Source organism: Durio zibethinus, chromosome 28 (assembly GCF_047325235.1).
Source record: "Durio zibethinus cultivar Kanyao isolate XHJ-2024 chromosome 28, ASM4732523v1, whole genome shotgun sequence".
NCBI classification, from domain to species: Eukaryota; Viridiplantae; Streptophyta; class Magnoliopsida; order Malvales; family Malvaceae; genus Durio; species Durio zibethinus.
In genome coordinates this window covers 16,177,286-16,203,106 of record NC_143189.1, presented here as the reverse complement: position 1 = coordinate 16,203,106, position 25,821 = coordinate 16,177,286, and the positions used below count along the sequence as shown (strand labels likewise).

General features: G+C 30.5%; 1 protein-coding gene and 1 pseudogene across 2 annotated transcripts; one reads left to right on the top strand and one right to left on the bottom strand.

Annotated features, from left to right (window-relative positions):
- Positions 1 to 1,255: 1,255 nt before the first annotated feature.
- LOC111280713 (small RNA 2'-O-methyltransferase-like) lies at positions 1,256 to 12,240 on the bottom strand. 2 transcript variants are annotated; one of them, XM_022868136.2, is made up of 10 exons: positions 12,067 to 12,240; positions 11,311 to 11,612; positions 8,754 to 8,843; positions 7,496 to 7,953; positions 7,134 to 7,376; positions 5,343 to 6,295; positions 4,136 to 4,284; positions 3,937 to 4,053; positions 3,575 to 3,712; positions 1,256 to 2,180 (listed from the first exon to the last, which is right to left on the bottom strand). In XM_022868136.2, the coding sequence occupies exons 2-10, from the start codon at positions 11,581 to 11,583 to the stop codon at positions 1,740 to 1,742; spliced, it is 2,862 nt and encodes a 953-aa protein (XP_022723871.1). In that variant the 5' UTR covers positions 11,584 to 11,612; positions 12,067 to 12,240; the 3' UTR covers positions 1,256 to 1,739. The 2 variants fall into 2 exon arrangements, with proteins under 2 accessions (XP_022723871.1, XP_022723872.1); XM_022868137.2 differs by lacking the exon at positions 12,067 to 12,240 and adding an exon at positions 11,921 to 12,002.
- LOC111280676 (uncharacterized) lies at positions 12,080 to 24,530 on the top strand (annotated as a pseudogene).
- Positions 24,531 to 25,821: the final 1,291 nt, after the last annotated feature.

Below are 25,821 nucleotides of genomic sequence, written 5' to 3'. Positions count from 1 at the left end.
AAATATAATCTAAAAAGTGAAATTCCTTCATATTAAATTATTATAAACAATTATCAAGATTTCTATGATACTTATTCATATTTATTTAAATTATTTTATATAAGGATTTTGTAAATAAAATATAATTTTATCCTTACTCTTTTTCTCATTTAGATGAATAATGAATTGATTACGATAAGATTGAAAACAGTGGTGGAATTGAGTTTAGTTATTATAGTAGTAATATTAAAATTAGTAATGAAATATTTATTTGGATTAAAAAGAGGTGATAACGATAAGGTGAATTATAATAAAATAATAAAATAATTATAAAAAACATTAAATTAAAAATTATATATAATAAAAATTTTAAATTATTAAACATTTATAAAATTAATAAATTAATAAAAATTAATAAATTATTTATATGTTAAATAATAATTTTATTAATAATAATTAGTAATTTTATCTTGAAAGAAATCATTTCCTAACTTTTAAATAAAAATAAAATAAAAAATAAAACAAAAAAAGGTTAAATATGAAAAAACTTAACAATTGAACTTCACAAATTTTCACTGGATCCATAAAGGTCGAGTCTGTGACTGGTGTTGCAGTGCCATGAAGCACTAAAAAGTTATCCAAACACAATAATAGTGCGATTTGCTGCTGTAATCTTGCCTCACACAAACTGCTTCTAAATAAACCTTAGTTTGCTTTCTTAAATCAATTTAGTAAAATAACAAACTTTTTAGAAAAAATATGAAAGTCTTTTGAAAGAATATTTTTCCCAGATTTTAATTTTTTTGTTGTGTTTTTTTTTTTGGTAAAATTGAATTAAAAAATTCTCATCCTTTTTTTTTTAGATTTCAGTTTTTTGTTGGTTATGGTTTTTTTGTTGTGATTGTTTGAAAATTATATTTTTTGAAAAAAAAATTCCAAATCTTCTTTGTACCTAATTTTCCTTTTTTATTTTTTTGATAAATTTTTTATTTTAATTTTTGTTTATATTTTAATTTGAAAGAATAAATAAATGTTATTATTATTATTATTATTATTATTATAAAAACTATTATAAAAATAAAATCAATATTATCATAAAAATAAATATTCTTTCAAAAAGAACTTATCATATGACGAGTAAACTCGTCACGTGTCAAGGAACTATTATGGGATTGTTTTTTTAACTATAGGTATAGATTTGGTCACTGTATCAGAACTATTCTTTTCCCTCTTTTTCCAAGCCAAAAATTTGCAGAAAGTCAGAGTGAACTAAAAATTAAATAAACCAAACTTAAAATACAGATATACTAGAGGAGAACAATGACACAGACAGATTTAATAATTTAAAACACAACATTGGGATATGACAAAATGATTAAAAAAAAAATTATAAAAGTGATATGATCTAAAATTTTAGCAAAAATCTAAAAAGTATATTTCGTATTTTCCTTATCAACATGAGTTATGCAATGTAATTTTCGTGTAAAACAAATATGAATACACAAATTATTAATATTTTACGTAATACAGATACACAAATTACTATATGTATAGGTTTATGCATGGATATAATAGTATGACACACAGCTACCATATACCCTGAATGCCAGTAAAATGTAGTTTCCAGATTTAGGCTCATTTGCAACATGAATATATTTCATGGAAAATTCACAATGCTCAAATTTTGGTGTTTATGCCCTGCTAGCCTAGCTATCAAACTAAAAACAAAATCTTTTTCTATGGCTGTTTCTATTAATTTGTCAGAGCGGGCTTACCCTATTCCACTCCCATATAGCTTTGTATTGGAACGTTGAATCTTCATGCTCCTGAAGATGATCCTCCCCAGGTAGAAAAGCCCTTTCAAAGACAGCAATCTGCGAAGCAAATCCCGGTTCCAGGCCAGCAGAACCACCAACCCCACTGAACTCAACGCTATAATTGTGCCTGACAGCTAGTTCAGATGCCCAACGGTTGAATTGCTCCCTTGTCCACTCAAACTTGTGGTCGTGGTTGCGAAATTTACATGATTGTGACTGAATCTTCTCTTCTGGATCATCTTCTTGGCTTGTTAGATTGGATTTCTGGAGTATTACATTGTATTCATAGTTGGGAGTCGAAACAATAAGAATCCTTGGACGAAAAGAACTTAGCACAACATCACCAAACAGACAGGCTTGATCCTCCTCCATATGCTCAATCACCTATTCATTTTCAAAATGTCAGCAGCAAAAAAGAATGGGAAACAGGTTCAATTTATTGTTAATACCAACATGATACGATTAGCTTTCAGTACTAGAAGCTATGCCCTGCATGCTATTCAGACTCCATTTTCAATCATTCCAATAGATAATCATCAAGAATATGTTAAATTTTCATATCATAAAATTTTTTCCTTCACCCCCAAGAAGTTGGAACCATTGGCTAATCTGTTTGCATTAAGGATCAGATAAAGCATTGGTTTCGACACCAATCTTACAACAATTCTTAGGACCTCAGGGATTTTGTGCCAGTAGTTACATGCTGTATGAGATGAGTACCATCCATGCCTTATTATTAGTTACAGTGCCCAAAAGCTTCAATACATAAGCATATGTGCATGTACACATACATGGACACATAAACACATCATGCATATGTCTCTGCATATTTAAATTCATAGAAGCATAATGTGTGCAATATAGATAAATGTATATTGTTTTTAAAATTTCCATACAACTAACTCTATATAATGAAAAAATTGTGATCAAAATCTTCAAAAGTTAAGCACAACCGATAATATGGCACAACAAGGAGTTAATTTTCTGTAAATATCCTCTCTTTATCCTGAAACACTGGTATTTCTATTTCATGATGCAACCACTTTTAGGAATATGCAATCTAATATGTGTTCCTCATAATTCATGCATTCCGAGCTTACTATAGCCGGTTCATTACTTTGTCTCATGACAACAATGTAAGAGAATACATAGGCAATGAGGCAGTGATTTCTTTTTATTCCTTTCCTTTGGCCAATTTAACTATTATCTACCATCGGTATTCATTTTCCCAACAGGTATCCACAAATTTATGCTGTTCAATATATATTTCAATCATCTTTTAAGCTATCAATTCAAACTCTGTTCTTAACCCCCCCCCCCCCCCCCAAAAAAAAAAAATTCACCCTTTCTGTTAAATGTAATATTCAACACAACCTAACATAATCAAAGTTTAAGAGCCATCTATAAACTTGGGAAAATATATTATAAATTCCAACATTTCTTGTCTACAGGTAAGAAGTAGGTTCTTGCCAATCTTGTTTGTGCAAATCAAATATGTAACATGGCTAACCAAGTGACATGCCCAAACATTATTAGCTTACTTGGAGAACTTAATTTCCAAAACCAGGTAAGGAAAAGGAATTGAACATATATAGATGAACCTAAGCTTTTGAATAAAGAACAAAGTACAAAGGAATAACACATAACAAACAGCAAGTAAGATCACAGTTTCTTAAAAATATAATCTGCAAATTAACAGTTTATTACATCATCAGTATAGCATTAATTACCAATGGTTCACTAAAAATAGGTTCAGTAAAAGGGTTGGTTCTAAATACCTCTAAGCAAGTGCCAAGATCAAATCCACACAACCGAGAATCAAAATCTGTGATAGAACCATCATAAAGAACTGCAGATTTTATACTCCTACATGGTGCATCAGGATCTGAATTCATGGTTAGTTTTGAATGAAGAACCTGCATAATGAAGAAAAATCAAAGATATGTAGCTAAGGCACATTTTAACTTGTGAAAGAATAATACAGCACAAATATAAGATGATTTAAAATCCTTATCCATTCATTTATGATATGCAACAATGAAAATTATTGCTTTTGTCCATATCTTTCATATAATGCTCACAAATGACATAATCAAATTCATTTGGCTATATATGTAAAGCCAAATATACTGGCACACACCTTTGCTGCACGGCTAAGACTCTTCTGTGAAATGTCAACACCAACAATTGTTTCCAAAGAAGTTGGATAATCCAACAAAGACTCCAGTAAACTACCAGAGCCACATCCAAAATCAACCTATGACAGAAACATAGCACGATCTGAAACTGAACTTGTTATAATCAACATTAACAAAAAAAAGAGGAAACAAGACAAATACCAAAGAAGTAGCACCAGATTCTTTAATGTGCTGCACTGCATATTCTACACGTTGTTTTGAAAGTGGTGGGCTGAAAAGAGCCTGCTCCATTCTGTCTTCTGGGGGTTCTGTCACCCGCAACAAGATGATAGAGTACTCCAAGCAGCAGGCTTACGCAAAGAAAACAATGTACAGTCAATCAGATCTCTCAACCAATTTAAAACAACAATGCCACAAAAGAGGAGTTATACAAGCTCCATTTATTGCCACTAGTATTTGTTGCCACATGTGTTGTATGTATTATAGATAGAAAATTTTTGCTTTTAAATATAAAATATGATTAGGTTAACCTTGCAGCAATTCAAAGCTTTAGCAAAATAGAATCCTGTGTTTTGGCCAAGCAACAAAGTCACATTTAAGATTTTAACTTTTTTTTTTTTTGGAAAAAAAAATGGAATTGTGTTTACCTTGTTACTCTATGGAAATGAACATAAAATCTCACAAACTCTTTTTTGGGGCGTTACCATTTAGGCAAAGCATCACCCAGATAAGATATTCGAACATTTTTAGCAACATTAATATATTAAAAACAAAAAGGGCTTTCTATGTTATCTAATTAGAGCCAGTGTGTAGCACCTAATCATTGCCACAAAAGGTTCATAAAATGCTATTATAGAACTGCAAGGGGAAATTTTGTGCTAGAATTAGAATTCCTAACAGATAGCAATAACTTGTTGATCCAAAATAAGAATACTTCAGAAGCCATAAACAGGCATATTTTCAATCTAATGGATTCAAATATTAAACAATGTTTAAAGAAACAGTAAGGGATAACCACCATACTACATGTCATCCGAGTCTATAGCTATCATTCCTCAACAAATGGCTAAGCATCAAAGAATATCAGATATGAACATATGCCCCCATGCACACCACAAACAAATTTTAATCCACCACATTACATGTCACCCAAGTCTTTAGCTATCACTCCCTAACAAATGGCTAAGGATCAAACTAAAATCAGAAATGAACAAATGCCCCCCTATCTACACCAAAACAATTTTTAATCTAAGTGATACTTTTATTCAACATGCAATGCAAAGATTGAGACACTATCAAAACATTGCAGGCACCAGGCAGTCAACATCCCTAGTCATCTTTCAACCTTGGAAGACAACTAATAGCATCAAATTAAATTATTTAGGATTTAACAGATGTATGTACTCACGTGAAGATAAGAATGCAAGAGCATTTGCAGAATCCTTAGCTGCAGCCAAAACCAGATCTTGAGAAGGCAAATCTGTATAGAAACAAGCAGATTGGCCAACAGACATCTGGGAGACAACATCTTCAAGACAGGGAATCACTGCTCCAGTCCCCATCTCAAACTCAAACTCCTCAGTACTTTCAAGAAGCTCTTTCTGAAGTTCACCTTTTATCACTAAAGATACAGAATAACATACACACAAAAGGGACCCATTAGATGGACCAACACCAGAATCTGGACCTTCTATATCTATAGAACTCACATCAATTTCCACCACATCATCTAGAATATTAATTTTGTTTGATTCAGGTTCTTTGCCTCCCAAAGTTTCATTATCCTGAAAGTTATGAACAGATAGGCACGATACAACTTCCTTAGAAAAATTTTGAGGATAAAACTTAATGTCAAAGATGTTGGCTAATTGTTTTTGCTCCTCTAAAGAGATATCTATATCCTTAAAATATGCATTCAATCCTGATAAAACTTTTAAAGAAACACTTTGGACAGCATCGTTTTGCTTCTTATAGAAAACATTGGGTGCACACTCCAAAATCAAATCTTGACACTTAGAATATAATTTTACTTCACAAGTAAAACTGCTTTCCAATCCCACCGGTTTAGCATCTGCATCAACAGCACCATTTTCATTTGCATACTCTGTCTCTTGCTCAGCTGATTCTGAAACCTTTACTTTCTTGTTTGATGACAACTCCGATGATGTTTTTGTAGGAAAACTTGAGATAGAAAAGACAGGTTCTAATAGCCAGTGCTGGCGACAGAATGAACTGAGAATTTCTCTTGGGAAGGAACCCCTCCAGTTTATCCTTGTAGTAAATCTCAGAGGCAACTCTGCTGCAAGTATTGCCTCTCTGGACAACTTGTAAATTCCACTTGGTGTTTTACTTATAAGCATCCTGCATAAGAAAATCCAAAACGATTATACACTGACAGTTATAAACTCAAACAGATGCATAATACGAGAAATACCCTAAAGGAAGATAACTGATAGAATAAGCGGCCAAATTGCAGCAAATAAAGGTTGTGTCTAACAGGACACTTCATCATCCCTTGCGCTCAACCTGATTATCAAGGGCTTGGCTCACGTGTAGAGAGAATTGTCCCTCATTCCCACTTCTTCCAACAACTTGACATTTCATCACCCAACAATGAAGCATTGGTCATGCTTTACTGTGTAACTGTGTTAAAGAAAAGTTTTCCATGGTAATTGACACCTTGTTTGTTTTTATGGAAATTAAATACTTGGAAAATTTGTCCAGAGCACCAGAATACCAAAATGGTTCATCCGAGCACTGGTATTGTTGAGGAAATGTATATTGAAATTCCATTTTACATATGTGCATAAGTAGTGATTTGGAAATTTTTAAAATGCAGTTGATAATAGAGCTGGTGGCTGGTAATTTCTTTCTTAGATCAGTCCATTGAGTTAGTGTTGAGCTTATCTAAGCTAGAAACATTAAACGGGAAGACCTAAGCCTAGCTGGAGCTTAGAAAATTTCCTATGGGTTGTTCTTGAATTCTATAACAGCAAAAAACTTTAAAAGATAAGGGTAAGCTGGAATTTTAGGTCCTTCAAACAAATCAAGGCAAGACACACTAGCAGTCTTTTCAGCCGAGGTCATTTGCGGGCTGAGGTTTCACAAGCACCATGAAATAATTTAAACCCCAAAATAAAAAGCTTTAACAGATGAAAATAGTATCAGAAGAAATTTTATATATGAAGGAAGAACAGACCTGTAATATGATTGCAAGGTGACATCTTCATGAAAAAGGTCTTGGCATTTCCAAGTGTAACCAATGGATGCCAAAATTGAATCACCATATATATCTTGGCCACAAATGTAGCTGGCCCTTACATTCAAAGGTCCTCCAAATGTAAAAACCTTAGTATTTAGAAGATCAGATGACATGTCTAGTGGATATGACTTGGGAGCAGCAAAGTAAAATCTCGTTTCGGATGAAGCTTTACCAATAGTCCTGTTGAAGAACAAATGATCATTAGTGCCTTACAGAGGACAGATACTCTTTAAGGAGCCTACTATACAATGAACATTACCATTGCAGGTATCATCAATCATATAACAGTTTCAACATACCTTGAGATCAAAACTTTGTTGGCATCTGACAATCCAAGTTTTTGTGCAATAACATCAAGGTAATAACCTGCTGATGAAAAATTAAGAATCATTGTTTCAACAGCCTTTTCAAGTGAACATGGGATATATATGGCCATAGTCGTTATGCCTTCAGCAACACCAGATTGTTGAGATACTGATGATTCTATGACATCAGGAAGGTAAGGATCTTTCTTCCGAATTGAAAGCTCTCCCTCAGGACTAACAACCAACTCTGGTAATCCTGCAGCAGCTCTCATAATATATGATATGACCAAGAAAGGATGAGACTCCACTGTAGGATTAATTATTTTGAAGAGATAATTAGGTTTTCCATCGCATATAGCAATAACAGAAGCAGGAACTGAACCATTAACATCACCAACTCTGCGTAAAGCTGCTTTAAGGTGACTGCTCAGAGGATGAAGAGCTGAAAGGAACTAATTCATTGATGAAAAAGATAAAGGGAGAAAACATCAGAATGAAAATTATTTACTTTAAAGCAATAGCAGTGTTCCTTCATAATATAAAAAATAGATAAAAATGAACATAATGCCTGATAAAGAGATGAAAAAACTTCACCAATGAGAGAACAGATTAGAATGAAAATGATTTACTTTAAAGCAATAGCAGTGTGCTCTCATAATATAAAAAATAGATAAAAATGAGCATAAATGCATGATAAAGAGATGAAAACAACTTCACCTATGAGAGGATAAAGCAGAATCAAGAAAACTTGCCATCAAAACAAAATAGTTCTTGAAGTACTAATGGAAAAGGCCAGGTGCAGAGGAATATTACTCCATTTAACTCACTTGGTAAAGATGAATCAGGAAGTCAATGCAGTTTTAAAAAACGTTGAAAAAAATAAAAAGAAAAAACCTTTTCAAACTTGCTCATATAAAAGTTGGACACAGGTTGGAAAGAGTTAACTTGCCTAAGTTTCCCACGAGCAAGTTTAATATAAATGCCTTATACTGTTATCTAGAATCCTTTCTTCTATTCTAGTAGAAAGTTGTAGAGTTCAATGCTAACAATTGATTGCTTGCTGTATGACAAAACAAAAATAAAAGTCCACAGACAATTCAATGCCTAAATGTCCCATGGTTATTAGTTGAGTATAACTTAAGAAAAAAATAAAAGTAGTATACACATGCATAAATACACCTACTGTGCACATGTAAATGCACAAATCCATGTCATTGATGACACCAACCAAACAAACAGATTGTCCACCAACCTCATTTGAGAATATAAATTTGACACGGGCAATCAACTCTGTCCATGCTTCCTCTGCTGTGGGACTATCCGCAGAAGGACGGATGCCAAGCTGCAATTTTACATAGAATAAAGAAAATTAAGAAAATGAAAAAAAAGTGACAGCTTTATTTGGACAAATTACTGACAATTTTTGCATGGATAAAAAAGAAAAATATAATAATAATTCGATCTTTTGAAGAAAAAAATAAACTAAAAAAATTAACAAAAAAAATCCCAAGAAGAGTTGAAATCTAGGAACAAGATCTATCCCAATATGCATGATGAATAGTTCCAATCATTAGTGCTCATACTGATTAATGACTTGTAGATTTTGGAGCTATTGAACTAACAATTTTAAACCAAAAAAAAAGGGAAAAAGAGAGAGATGGCAATGTTAGAAATCTAAGCAGTTGGCCCTAAACGTAGTAAACGCTAAAGCTTGAAAAAAAAATATGATCATATCAAAAATGTAGATTTAATAAGATTTATTAAAAAGAAATATACAAGTAGTATGCCATCATCAATAGCTATAGGAGTTGATACCAGACTACTAAGAAATTGAGATACTCAAACATGTCCCTATGTTCCTTACAGACAAGTTGGTTCCAAGTTTCCATAATGCAAAAGTCAAACTTCAGTAATAATAAATTTTGTATTATCAGGCATAATTTTTTAGATATTTATTTGAAAAGTACAGAGGAACAAGATAAGGATGAAGAAGAAAGCTGCTGTATTATCATAACTAGTGAAAGAAAGCATATAATAAGCCCAAACTTAATAGGATGCCAATAGGATAGCAACCTCTAATGAACAAAGAGTTCAAAGGCAAGGTAGGGCAGCTCAGCATCCAGGTATCATAGACTCAGACAAGGAATCATGACCTGGATACGCATGTACAGAAAAAAAAAAGAGATATTCCAGTTGCAAACAATCAATCACATGGCTACAAATTGACAATGGCAGTACCTAGTTGATTTTAAATATCTATGCAACACAAACTTCAAATAGAAATTAACTAGAAGTTGATCTTCCAACATAAAAGCTTCATTAATTGCAATTTTCTTTCAGGGCACATCTGGACGAAATTGTAAATATCAGAAAATCGGAAATTATGAGATTCAGAACCCCATCAGTTGGAACCCTGCCATTTGTAAAATTCATTGTTTAGTTATTATGTTGAAATTAGTTAAATTACAGTGGAAAAAGGGGTAACAATGATTTAGAAATTGATAATGGATATAATTATGGCCAATCTATATGGTGGCAATGACAGTGGAATATTGATGACAATATAGATGGTGGTGAAGGTGATGGTAGCAATAGCAGTAATTGTCAACATGTTAGCGGTGATGCTGCAATGGTAGCAAGCTTTCATGATCCGACTCTTTTGAAAAAACTTCTATGAATAGATCAAATTCATACAAAACCATTGTTTCTTATAGAGTTAATTACACATTTGGTACTAGAATTATAGTCAAAATTTAAATTTAGTACATAAAGTTTCAAAATTCGAAATTAGGTAATTGAACTTTGCTTCCATTTATTAGTTTGCCCACCAGACTACACTATTAGTCAAATGGCTGGAAACATACCACATGTCTAAAATGCCATGCCTTTTTTCTTGTTGTCTTAATTTCTTTTCTAATTTTGAATTAAAAATAAAAAATGAAAAAGAGAAAATTAAAAAATTGGAAACAAATTATATTTATTTTTTCTATTTTCAAATATAAAAATAAAAAAAAAAATTAAAAAGAATTTGGGAAGATGGACTGAAGGAGAGAAAAAGAGATAGAGAAGGGAAGGGAAGGAGAATGGCCTGATGACACTGATCTGGCTAGCCCAAGGCAGATCGGCACCCCAGCCAAATTAATACTGATATGCCTCAAGATGGCCAGACCAGCACTGGCCAGCCTTCCCCTTCCACTCCCTTTCCTTTCCCTTCCTTTCTTTCTCTCTCTCTCCTCCTTTCCCCTCCCTTTCCCCATTTTCTCTCTTCTCAATTTTCATTTTGGAAATTTTCAGATTTTTCTTTGACTTTTTAATTTTTTAAAAAAACTAAATGCAATTTTATTAGATATTTCAAGCACATAAAGTAGTGGAATAACGCGTTTAGTCTCGTGTGCAAAATGATTAACAGAAGCATAGTTCGAATACCTAATTGCGAACTTTTAAACTTTAAGTACAAGATAAAAAATTTAACTATAGTTCGAGAACCAAATATGCAATCAATCCTTTCTTATTTTAATTCAATGGATCATCAAATTTTTCATCATGAAAAGCTTACTTTAAACTCATGCTTCAAGACACTAACCTTGTTAAAGTGAAGCAAATATTAAACAATGGCAAACCTGACAAGGAATTAAGGAATACCTATTTAACTGATACAAAGAGCAACTATGTTTATTTTTTCTTGAGTTTCACTATATATTCCACAACCTTTCACCAAAACTCACAATGAAGCAATGAATGCAGCTACAAACAATATCTGTCAAACTAGATTTTTAAGGAACAAGACTGGTGAGCAAGATGATACCAACCTTCTCCAACGCCATCTGAGCAGCACACTGCTCAGCATCTTTCTTCTTCTTAAAGGACCCAGACACAACAGAAAAATCTGGAAGCTCCAAGCTGCAGCGATAAAGGGAGGGACCCTTCTGAAGGATTGCCAATCCTGGGCATCCATTTTGAGTAGGTTCCTCTATTTCCTCTACCTTATAAGAGGCTTTGTTTCCAAACTTCTGGTGTATAATAGCCTTAGGAGTAAGAGTTGGCTTTCTTATTGCCTGCGTCAACGATCCTCCAGTTTCCATACGACCGCCAGGTGTTTGAATAAATAAATCTGGAAAAAGAAGAAGTTAAACAAAAAGCTATTTTATCATCTATGCAAATAAAATGCCAAGAGAACTCAATAAGAGTTGCAATTTACTAATGGCACAATATGAGCCAGCCAAAGAACAGAAAATTAACACACTACAGGATCAACAAAATAACTGCAGTTGATGATACTATATTGGGCTCAAATTCAAAAGATTCATACAAAAACCTATGAAAATCACAATTGAAGCCTCTCAAAATCGAAATTTATAATACAAAAACAGAAAAATTCGATAAAGCTCAAAAATTGCATATTCTTTTATGCCACTCAACCTGAAAAATAAAGATCAAAGCGTATAGAAAGGCAATGCAAGTGGGTTCAAATTGCAGAAACAATGAAACTGAAAAACATAAAATTCCAATCAAACCTGAAGGAAATAGTAAAGTGATAATCAAAGGGAGTAATGTGAATATCGTACCTCCGGAGCAGAAATGGCGTATACGTATGCGTATAGGCGTGTGTATACAAGAAGTACAGAGGGAATTTCTGTTTGGCTTTTGGGCTTCCTTTCTATCCCTGGGGTAGTGAGCGAGTTTTTGTTGTTTGGCTTACTTTACTTCAGGCCGAAGGAGGGGATCAGTAGGAGGGAAAGGCAGGGAGGGTATTATTGGAAACTTATAATTAATGTTAAACATCATTTTAGATTTTAAATTAGGCAATTCTATTTACACCCATTTAATGCTATATACCACACCCTAGATATATCTCAAATTTAAATTTAAATTTTTTCTTTTTATTAAATACACCTCAAATTTAAAATTTAATTTTTTATTCAATATTTTTCTATTTTTTATTCCTTCTCTTTCTTTTTTCTTCTATTTTCACTTTCTAAAATCAAATTCATCGAAAATGAATAAAATTTTTCGAAAATGAATATTCGATAAGATTTGAGACTTCTCGAATCTCTATTTTTGAGAAAATTGATTTCACTTTTAATTACTAAAAAATTTTAATCATATGTTTATAAACCCATTTAAATGATCATGTTTGCGAATAAAACTGAAATCAATATTCTCAACATACATAGCATAAACTTGTTTTTTCTTTTAAGCCTTTAGAAAATCAATAACACCATTTTTTTTGTTTTTTTGGTTTTGCATGAGCAAAATGGAGTTTTTGGTTTTTTGGACTCAGGATAAAAATATTTTTACTTTCATGTATGCTTGAGAACTAATATATTTTTTCTATTCGAACATATGATCAAGTGAGAATGAGCACATTAATTACTTGTATGTGCATACATGCTAATTTGAGCTTGAACATCCCATATAATATTGACAATGACAATGTCGTCAACAAACTAACAAATCCGACAATATTTAATCTTTTAATCATCAGTTTTTATTGTTGATTTGATAATTTATTAATGACATTTTTCAATGACCCAAATATTAAAGATCCTGATTATTCTATTATTAAGAGTTTATAATTAAATATATATTTAAAAAAATTATATATTATCGAAAATAGATTTTCGAGAATACAAGATGACTTTCAAAAATTCATTTTCAAAAACTCGAAAATATATTTTTATTCTTGGTAATCCATTTTCGAGAATTATATTTCTTCTCATAAATGGATTTTTTAAAACATAATATGACTCTTGAAAATTCATTTTAAAAAAATACGGATGATTTTGAGGTGTTAAGCTATTAAGAGTATTTTTTTTTCATTTACTAAAGATTAAAATTGGCATTTGGTATATGGTAATTTTGGAAGAAAAATTTGAAGGTGTATATAAAAAATTTGACAGTGTATTTAGAAGACCCCTTTATAAATTTGGTAGCTTCTAAATGCATTTCACTTTTTACATTTCACACTATTTTTTTCAAAATTTTTTGTAAATAAAATTATTTAATTTCTTTCTCACAAGTTTTCGAATATCAAATATTTGATAAGTTTTATAATTTACTAAAAACTTATTTCCAATAAATTTTATAACTCGAAAAATTTATTTCTAAAATTTATTTTCAAAAAGTGAGAAAGTAAACTTTTAAGAAAAATTACAAAAAAAAAAATTATTAGAAATTTTTATTAATTGGTGTAATAAAAAAGTTATTATTGAAAAAATTATAAATTTTAAAATTAATAAAAAAGTTAATTTTATTATTTTAATTTTTAAAAATAAAATCCAATGAGATACTAAACAAATTAAAGATAAAATAGTAAATATAATTTTTTATAAATTTAAAATTTATTATTTATTTTTAATAAATATATGTTTTATATCTATTATTAAAATTTTATAATAATTTTAACTAAACTAAACTCTTTAAAAAAGTTTCTCTATCTATTTATCACGATAATTTTATTTTACTAGCATATTAGATTTTGATAACATTATTTAGTATTTAGCAGTATTATTTGTACAACTTTAAAGAGTTCCAACTCTCAAATGTTGATTAGACGTAATAGTTACATAATCATCCCTCGTAATATTAAGAGATGAAATGTTTAATTAAGATCTCATAAAATTTGTTTTTTTCTTAAGGTCAAAATAGTAAAATCAACTTTTTTATTAATTTTAAAATTTATGATTTTTTCAATAATAATTATTTATTTATTAATTAATAAAAATCTTTAATAAAAATCTTTAATAAAATCTATTTTTTGTAATTTTGCTTAAAAATTTTGTAACATTTCTTTATAGAAATAAGTTTTTGAAAAATTTATCTAGGGTCTCATAAGATATTTTTTCTAAGATAAAAATAGTAAAATTAACTTTTTTTATTAATTTTAAAATTTATGATTTTTTCAATAATAAAATTTTTTAATTACACCAAGTAATAAAAATTTCTAACAAAATTCTTTTTTTTTGTAATTTTTCTTAAAATTTTATTTTATAGCTTTTTTCGAATATTTATTTCTAGTAAATTATAAAATTTATTGGAAATCTATATTTGGTAAGTTATAAAACTTACCAAATATAAATATCTAAAAACTTATGAGAAAGATAATCAGTCAATTTTATTTACAAAAAATATAAAAAAAAAGGTGAAACGTGAGGAAAAAGTTGAGTTTATTTAGAAGCTCCTAACATGATACATGTATCAATTATCAAATTAAATATTTAATATTATTTTATTAAATACCATAAACATTCAATTAATAAAAAATTAAAAAAAAAAGGTTACGCTAGAAACGTGCTCCTTAAGGTCATTCTTTTGTTTTTATTGTAGCTTGGGGATTTTTTCGTTAAAGGGTAATAAGAAATGCTTTCTATCAGGATAAAAGGTGTTTTAAATGCATCACAAAATCTTCTTTATACATGCATAAAATTTTTTTCAAAATTACTCACATAGCAAATATCAATTTTAGCTTTTAGTAAATGATAAAAATACCTTCAATATCTTATATACCTTTATACCTTCGTCTTATTCTTCTTTCTCATTTTCTTCTTTTTTCATCTCTCTTTCTCATATACTAAACCCTAAATCTTTAAAATTAAAAGAAAAATTTTGAAACATTTGTTAAATCCTGCAAATTGTATAAGAATGAATTCAAAAATGAAAAACAACGATAAAAGAGATGAGCTCAACGAGGTAATGGAAACTCACCAGTCAAGTCTCAATTTTTTATGTTTTCATAAATTCGTTTTTGATAATGCAATATAATCCATTTTGAAGAATTATACTACATTCTCCAAAATTTATTTTTGAATATTATATTATATTTTCAAAATAAAAAATTCATTTTTGAAAATACAAAATGATTCACAGAAATGAATACAAAATGATTCATGGAAATGGATTTTTGAAAATACAATATAATTTTTTGTAATTTTTATTTTTTTTAATAAAATTTGTTTAACATATTATGATATGAGCTAATCATGTTGGACTTGATGTAAATGCTTTTGGTTGTGTGATCAAAAGCACGTATGGATTACCTTATGCTAATGAAGTTACAAAACATTTAAGGGTGGGAAGTCCAATTTTTTTTATCTAAAGCACATTTGCATTGGAAGAAGTTGGATTTAATGAAGAGCTTAGATAATGAAATATCTAAAGAGTTAACCATCCAGTCTGAGGTTGATCAAATCATCAAATGTTTCAATGAATGTGATAAGTTTGGTAAGTTAGCAATGAAAAGAAAACTACGAGAACTTGGTGATCTGTCCACAACTGCCTTGATACCACCATTAGAGATAGTAAAGCCAAAATGTTGCAGAACTATAAAAGCATATATCTCTACATGACACTACTTATCACACTAAGAGATTGTGTTATTAGCTTAAGTTAGTACATCACTAACAACCATAGCAAACTCAATAAAATCAACAAAACAGATCACTAAACTTTCTATTTGTCACCCTATAGTAAATAAAAAATGTGATTTAGATAGTTTGCTAGTGGAGTTACATTTGTATATACAGAGCATAGTTGATGTTGAGGTGGATGGTTGGGTATAGGTGCAACAAGATTTAATTAAAGAGTTTAATTGGTTTCAAAGTGATTATGTTACTTTTTATAAATTGTTCATATTTTATGCAAGTATTAATGACATTATATAAATAACGTTCATATTTTATGTAGGTGTTTATGAAAACCATTCTCACAAATACATCATATTGCATACAACTAACGTAAGGGTCGATATAATTATGCTCGAGGGTGAAAGATTCCATATGTACCTCGTATTGAAGATTTCCAATATTGTTTAGTTCAAATTCTGATATGGCCACTCGAGAAACAATAGATATTATTCAATTTTTTTTTTATATATTTGTTTATGTTATGCAATGAATGAGCATGTTTTATATATACAGAGTATCGTTGACATTGCAACAGATGGACATTTTATATGGACGATTGTTATATTTTATATTTTTGTAATGGGATATGTCATATTGCATAGGTAATAATCTAACGAATATTTGATAAATATAAACTAAATGAAGTGAATATAAAATCAATACCCTAAACATAATTAACTAAATATAAAATTAGTATCAGTACATGCTAATAATAAATCATTAATGTCAATCCCTCTCCTTCGATCTCTCTCTTGTCTTCTTGTCTCAAAGATATACATGTGGTATAGAATAAGTGGGCTATACTATCTGCATGGAAGTTTTTGGTAAGATTGGTATTATCGTCTCTGGTAGGACTGGTATTATCATCTTCGTAGGAGAGAGAATCGAGCAAAGATGATGATATGGCCAATGCTAGTGATGGTGGAGAGATCACGACTGTGAGTGGGCTAGGAGGTGCTAATGGAGCATGCATGAGCGGGCTTAGAGGTGCCAATGAAATTGTAGATGAAGTAGGTAAGGGCAGCCTAGATGGTGTAGACGATTTGAATGCATGAACTGATGGTGTAGAAGTCAAAATCGATTTAGATGATTGTTATTACCTGTTACAATATGGTAAGACTTGTCTAATATGACTCGTACTTAGATAATGACACTCTCCAATAATCAATACTCTAACCAGATTTGCTAGTCAAAAATATGATCAACAAAAGATAAAGTAGTTGAATTTCACTATAAAAATATTAACAACGCTATTAATATTGATATTATATAATCAAAATTAACCAATTAATAAAAAACTTTAAAATGGTAAAATTTATAACTTACTGAATTACTCATATGTGTAGTATCAATCGATTAAGGTTGAAATCTAGATCGATGCTTCAGATTTTGAATTTAAATGTGTGAAATAGTTGCTAACCAAGCATCATAGTCAGATGAACACTTTTTCAGCCTCTAACATCTTTGGCTTCGATACTCAACTAACATAATGTGTATATTCCATTGTTCCCAATATTGGTGCAGAAAGCTATATGTAATATTATACTGGTTGGATGATGGTATTCGATCAGCATGGGATAGAGTCAACGATCTTGATGGAATAGTTCATACAAAGTCAAACAATTATAGAACCTTTTTCAGGTGATACGGCTCTATGATTGCCCTGCACTTGATGCATTCAGTGAAAAAAGCATTATCATGCAATGGATGTGCCTCTTATCGAATGGTGTATGGTTCCCAACATATGTCCAATACTGTCAACCCATCCTAGTGCTTCCATAAAGCTTGCAATGTATCAGTGTAAGTATGAACCTTCCATTGTCAAACACATTGTAAATCATCTGAGTATGTCAATACGACAATTGGGCCCAATGATGAAAAATGCTCTTAAATCCATGCTTACATGAAATACATAAATAATATTTAATTAAATAATCACATATATGAGTAACAATAAATAAATCAAATAATTATAATATGTTAACTAATTATAAATACATACCTAAATAAGTGTCAAATATCTAATGATCAGATGCATGTCTGCCTTATTCGTAATCTCAAGCTACCTATCTAAGTAAGTGAGACCAACTATCCCTCAACTATAGGTACTTGTAGCAATGAGGTCCACTAGTAGGGGTAAGTACATTATCAAGACTTTCGTCATGGTTTTGTCATAGAATAGCATACACCCTATCAAATATAATAGAATAACCCAAGATGCATAAACAATTATGTTATCATCTGATACATTAGTGATATGCTTAAAGGTATCATGCAACCAAGATAGTTGAATAGTAGATCTTTTACCCCACTACATCTTGGATTTAGCCACCTCATAAAGAACTACAAGCAACCTTGACAAAAACTGTGTTGCCCTTATGCATCGTCAAATAATTCAATGAAATTATGGTTCTCTTGATCAGTATGTATAGAAGGGTAAACACATCGTCAAGCATGATACTCATTTCTCCAATTGACATATGAAATGTGTTCATTTTTAGTTGCCACCTCTCAACAAAAATGGACAGTATCGTGTTGTTGATGGTATGATATATGCAGTCGACGAGTGAGAACAACCTTGACCAGACAATATGGGCTCGAATCCTACTGCGTGTATCATTTAAACGTCATTATTGTAACTTTGACTCGTGGCTAATCGATTTCAATATATCTCACTTTTGTAACAATAACAACAACAACAACAATAAACAAATCAACAATGTTACAAAAATAAAAAATAACATACACAATAACATAAAAAACAACAATCAACTAAGACACTCTAAAGACATAAACTAATATTCTATGATTTGAGTGATTACCTGGCCATTTCAAATTTGGAATGCAACATGAGAAATGAAACTAGATATAATGGAGGCATCAATCAGACCTCTTGGAAAAGACTTCATGTGATGTTCATCCGTGGTGGAAGTTGAAGGCCTAGCTCGAGGAATGTCATTGACTATACGGTTTTCCAACTCATCGCCCCCTATACTTACCATGTTTTCTCAGAGGTAGTCGGATGCCTTTGACTATACCTTATCCTTGTGTACAAGGCATATTTGTAACAAAAAAAAAAACTTATTATGCTTACAGAATATATTTAACAAACTTTCATAAATGAAAAAAAAATGACATTAGATAAAAAGTTCAATTTCTTCCTTGTTAAAAACATGTAAACTCTCGAGTTTGGACAGGATCAATCATCCTTGCATAGGGGATCAATCTTTAAACTTCTCAAAATTTTATTTCTGAGAATCCTTTAAGCTTTTCGATTTTGAATTTTCAAAAAACTCGAATTCACCCTAAATTCTATCATAAATCTTAACCTATATTTACATGCATTTCAACCAAAATTTAAACCAAATTAATAAAAAAAAAGCTAGAAATATTTCCTTTAATTAATGAAAAACTAAAAAGCACTGGTGATTTTAGTTTAACACGATAGATTTATAGGGGTTTTTTTAATTAAAAATGAAGATAAAAGAAAAGAGAATGGAAAAGTGAAAGAGTAGAACGAAAAATAGAAAAATGGGTTGTGAGGTGTATTTAGTAAAAATAAAAAACTTAGGTAGTGTTTGGTTATAGAAAATAGAGTCATTTTCTCTTTTCATTTTATTGCAAGATGAAAAATATGAGTGAAAACGTGTTTAGTAATTGAAAATGAAAATAATTTTTAAAAAATAAAAATGAAAATGGGTTGAAATATGAAAAAAAATATATTTTTTTAATTGTGAAAATAAGGAATACTCATTACTTTTTTTCTTATTTTTTACAAGTTATCATATTTAAACACTTTTTTAATGTCATTAATTAATTAATATATATTATATTTATAATTAGATGCCATTAATAATAATATCATTAAATATTTTATTTTTTTTTAATTTTGCATTTCTAGAAAACAGTTTTTATTTTCACTTACTAATTAAATTTTTATAAAACAAAAATTAAAAATTATTTTCTAGAAAATGAAAATAAAAAAATAAAAAATTTTCTTAAACCAAACAAAGCCTAAGTTTGAATTTAAAATATATTTAGTAGTAGGATGTATAAAATTAAAAACAAAAAAGGTAAATAGATTTCTCCTTGGGATAATTGTTAAGCTAAGTATAGATTAGTAGGACTCTATACCTATAAGTAAATGTTTCATTTCTTATTTTCTAATGTGAAAAGAACAAAAAAGAAAAGTCAAGCAGAGTTGGACTCAACAAATAAAAAACAATCAATCTTGATTTTCAATGAATTTTTTATATATTGAAGGCTATAAGAATTGAATATTAGTTATTGAAATTAAAATTTATTATTTTATTAAATATCAATATATCACAATCCATTAACAAATTAAAGGAAAAAGTAAAACTAAAACTAAAATTTTTGTTTATATTATTTGTATATGACAACTTTTTCTATAGCAACAATGAAAGATTGGATGAATTCAATAATAATTATATATGGATAATATAAAATTACTATTTAGATCTTATTCTTTTAGAAAATAAATTTTTTACAATAATATATTTAAGTTTTATATAACATGATTGAAAAAGTATTTTAAAATCTAAAAAACTTTTATTTTCTATTTTTTTATCGAATCAATTGAATTCTTAAATATTTATTTTTAATTAATAAAAAAATAGAATGAAATTGAATTATGTGAGTCATGTGACAATAACTTTTAGTTACTTTCTTAAAATGACTCTTCATTTACAAAAAGAGATCACATTTTATATGCTTAAACTTCTTGCATTTATAGCAAATAATTGATTTTTTTTTCTAATTTCAAGAAAGGTAAAACTCATAACTCAATTCTTTTAAACATAGATATTTGGACCTACTAGTAAACCAAATAACCTTATCACAAATAATTGAATCTTTATCCTCCTTACATGATTTTCCTTTTATTGTTTTTTTTTAGGAGTGTATTTGAATGAGAAATTTGAAAATTTAGAAAAAAATCTTGAAATAAATGCATTTAAAATGCATAATTTCAAAAAATTAACATTTGTAATTGTTTTGTTTAGATAAATATTTCTTACAAAAAGATTTAGGTAATTAAATTTTGTGAGATAAAATTAATTATAAAAGAAGAATAATGATATTGAAAATAAAAATACATATAAATATAAGAATATGCAATACGAGTATTATTATATTTGTAAAAATAATAGATATTTTAATAACATAAAAAATATATATTAGAGTTAAATAAAATGATTTTTAGTTTTTAATTTTTGTATCTTATTGTAAAAGTGAAAAGGTTTAAAAGAATTTTAAAAAATCAATTCTTTACATGGAATTTAAAAAAAAAAAAAAATCAAGTCTTCAAATCTCCTCTTAAATTTTGTCTTAAAATTTGAAATTATTCTTTATCTTTTCTCAAACAAATAATTTTTTTTTGAACTTTTGAAAATCTTAATTGAAATGACATCTCTCTTCCAAATATCTCACCCAAACAAATCCCAAGAAATTTTCTACCATTTTCTAGCTTCTTATTATCATGAATTTTTTAAATTACCTAACAAACATGACTGCTTTTTATTTTTTTTTCACTTTCACCCTTATTAATATCTAAAAAACTTATTTTTATGTGGAGAATTTTAAATGGCCAAATAATATTCGTCTTAAATTATGATGTGAGGGTTAAATTGGATATAATATTATAATCATTTGAGTTAAAATTGATTTTGTGTGAAAATCAACCTTGATAAACACCAAATACAACAATAAAATAAATATAAAAACCAAATAAATGACTGACAACATTGGGCTTAATAATATCTTTATCTTTATTACCATATCAATGGTTACTAGTTAGTAGTTTAGCCTTTGGGTGAGCTTCATTGCTTTTGTTTGAATATACGAATGTTGTATTCTGGACCTACAGTTGATAGACAAGGATCCAAGTAAGGCCATTTCACTGTTCTCGGCAGCTATTAATGCTGGAGATCGTGTTGATAGTGTATTGAAAGACATGGCTATTGTGATGAAGCTGAGGCTATTGAGGCAATCAAATCTTTCCGTCATCTTTGTCCTTGTGATTCTCAGGAGTCTCTTGATAATGTCATTGTTGAACTCTACATGGTGCAATGGCAAATCTCATCTACAATGTATATCTGTTGCTATCAAGCTTATTTTTCATTTGCAGTTTAGTTGAATGAGTCTAGTACAGGAAGCATAGGAGCTCATGAATCATGTCCTCCTTTTCTTTCAATTCATGCCATTTTGATGTAAATGTCATAAACTTATTGCCTCATTTTAATTATTCTTAGAGGATCTAGTGGAGTTAAAATTTGACAAAATCAGCAAGGGTGAATGAGAACTGATCCCGATCCGGCTATGCTTATAGACTTGATGGTCGCAGTATGAGGATCAGAATGTCATAACCATTTGGAATGAATGGAAATGCATAGTTCATTCTTCATTTTTAATTTCTCTTTTCTGAACAATCATAGTAGAGGGTTTCAAAATTTCAGAGAAATAAGATTATTAACATCTTATAGTTAGCGTCGTCACCTTAGATTATTTGTGAATTCTGTCATTTTAATTTCTTACCATTGATCAATACTCCAAAAAATAACACTTCAGCATAGATGGAGGGACCAGGCTTAGAACATGGTATTTTTGCACTGAGTTTTCTCCTAGTGAAATTCACTAGGAATTTTGCTTATACATGTGATATTTTCCGACAATGCAGGAACTACATAGTATGTAGTCTAGCAGGAATTTGAGAAGTTTAAAGGAATTCACAAGAAGATAAAACTGTATATAGTTACATAAAGGAAAAATACATAGCTGCAGCAGTACAAACTTAGTTCTGAAAAAATTTATAACTCTACCTAAGAGGTAAAACAGTATTGTTTTTCCCTTCTGTAAAACTATATATTGATATGGTGCATGTCTGTCTGACGATTTTTATCAGGTTCATTTATTTTGGAGAGTTTATCTGGCATTCTATGTGTAGCTGGCTCCAGTTGTATTTTATGATGATATGTTGCTCAGATTATTGTCTTTGTTTAGAGACTGAGGGCATATTTGCTTTCTGCAATTGCTTGTTTTTGCAGAGGTCTGGAAGGGTTGAAGACGAGATTGAAATCCTTCAGAACAAACCGAGGAACATTGATGAAGGAACAGTTTTTGGTGGAAAGAAGACAAAGACTGCAAGATCTCAAGGGAAGAAGATTCAGATAACTATTGAACAAGATAAATCAAGTTGGATGTTGCACTCATGCTCTTTATTACTCTAATTCTTTCTACCTATATTTTCTGCAAATCATTATCTGTTAAGGCTTCAGGATACTAGGGGAATTTGGCCTGGGCCTATTACATAATTATGGAATTGCTGAGCAGCATAATGCTTTTTTATTTTCCTTAAAAATATATACATGCATCACTTTTTTTTTTTTTCCAGAAAAATGTGTGTATTTTTACATTGAGTTTGTATCATCACAGAAAAGCTTTGTCTCTGGAGCCAGATAAGAATAAGCAATGCAACCTGGCAATATGCTTGATGCACATGAACAGGATCAGTGAAGCAAAATCACTGCTTCAGGATGATAAAGCTTCATCAGGAACTCAACAGATGGATGAATCGTATTCTAAATCTTATGGTCGTGCTCTTGAAATGCTGATCCAAGTAGAATCCCAACCGATGTTAGAGCCGGTGGCACACAAACCAGATAAGGGGACATAAACTCGAAGATCCTCTACATCATGCAGGGATAGAAGTTTGAAGGAAGCTAGTGTTTTTCTTTCCAGAAATGAGGATAACATCTCTGGCTATATGGAAACCAGAAGGTTGCCATATGCAAGGGAAGATGCTGTCAGATGAGCAAAATAGTGATTAAGCTGTAGAAATGACCTTCAGAAGAATGATAACTTCTATAGATATGATGACAAAAGTTCACAATGCACACTAATTGGATTGAAAGGTAAGTTGCAGTCTTCATCACCAACCACATTCACTGAGAAGTGGAGAAAAGGTTCATATTTGGAAAGCCCTTGTGGAGGGTCAGTGTATTCCAGAAAGCTGAGGGAGAACTGGAGATATTCGACAGGACAAGAAGTAGGTTCTGCATGGAAGCAAATGTATGTTTCCTCAGCAGCTAGTAGAAAGCACTCAGAAGCTTTATTTACCCAACCAAGACGAGATCCGATGAGAGGAGGAAGATAGGGAGAAGATACAGTTGGAAATTCAATTCGAAAACTATTGTTTGAGCAAACTGAAACCACTGAAAGTGTGCTTTCACCTTCTATTCACACAGCCAAGAAACTCTTTGTTGTGGCTAAATAATGGAGATCAAAGAATGGGAAGATGGGCAGAAGAGTTTGTTGGCAGTTCATTTCGCAAGCTATCATTCGAGAGGACTATAAACAGTGTAACTTGGGATTCAGCTCAGAATCTTGATGGAGAACCATTGGTTTCAAGTAGAGATGAATAAGAAATTGGAGTGGAAAAGCCGTCAAATGCACGAAACAAGAAAAGTTTGGCAGACATGGTTGAAGAAGAAGAAAAAGAAGAATTACTATATAACAGGGAAGAGGAGTTCAATGATGAAAATCTGAATTCCAACATAATTTATCAACATCATCATGATTCTAAGGATCATATTGGGAATATAACATGACAGCTTGAATCATTTGATATGAAAGGTGAATAAAGTGCATCAGCCAACACTGTTTCATCAAGGAGGAATCGCCCGCAGGTTTTCGGGGACATAACTGTTACGCCTGAAGCAATAATCACAACAATACAGAAGTAATAGATAACAATTAATAATTAAATACGCAGAAAAAATAAAGCATATCAAGATTTACGTGAAAAATCCTCCAGTGTAGAGAAAAAAAAAATCACGGGCCACCAAAAAAATCTTCACTATCAAATAATAGTTATACAAAGTTCTTCTCTAGCTAAAATTAGAGCTAATCAACAACTAGAGAAACAATTGGAGAAATCTCACCAAATAAGTGACTCAACAAATACACCATGGATTTGTTCATAGAGAGCTTCAAACCCGATCTTCACCGTTCAGAATGTAGAACTCTGAATCATAAACCTCTTGACAAGGTTTCAACTCAATCGGATCACGGATCGACTTCCGTTCAACCAACTCTCCCTTCTCTTTTTTCTCTTTCTGCTTTTCCTGGCTTTTCTTCTTTCTCTGCTTGGTTTTCGACACACACCTAAAACAATCCCACCTCTTTTTTTATTAAGTAGCTAGGGCTCTGTGTAAAATAAAAGATCAAGGCCCATAGCTTTTACTTGGTCCAAAACCACTTACATGGGACTGGACCACATTTTCCTAACAATTTCCCCCTCCAGCCCCATTAGGAGGAGATTCATCACCATAGCAATTTCATTTGGAACTTACCTTGGCCAAGGAACTCATTCCGGCCAAGTTACTGCAAAGCTCAAGCTTTTCCCTGGGAAGTATCTTAGTCAACATATCTGCTACATTCTTATCAGTATGGACTTTCTTCAATAACATCTGCTGTTCTTCAATCACTGAAGTAACCAATGATATCTAACATCAATGTGCTTTGTTTTAGCATGGTACATTGTATTCTTACTCAAATCTAAAGCACTCTGGCTATTACAAAATACCACATACTCTTTCTTATTCAACCCCAATTCAAGAAGAAAACGTTTCATCCAAAGCATTTCTTTACATGCTTTAGTTGCTGTAATATACTCAGCCTCTGTAGTTGATAAAGCAACACACTTCTGTAACTTAGATTGCCAAGATACAACTCCTCCTGTAAAAGTGAACAAATACCCTGAAATAGATTTTCTACCATCAAGATCGCCTGCCATGTCAGCATCAGTAAACTTTTCTAGAACTGATTGTGAAACTCCATAAGTTAAGCATATTTTTGAGGTACCCCTCAAATATCTAAAAATTTATTTCACTGCTTTTC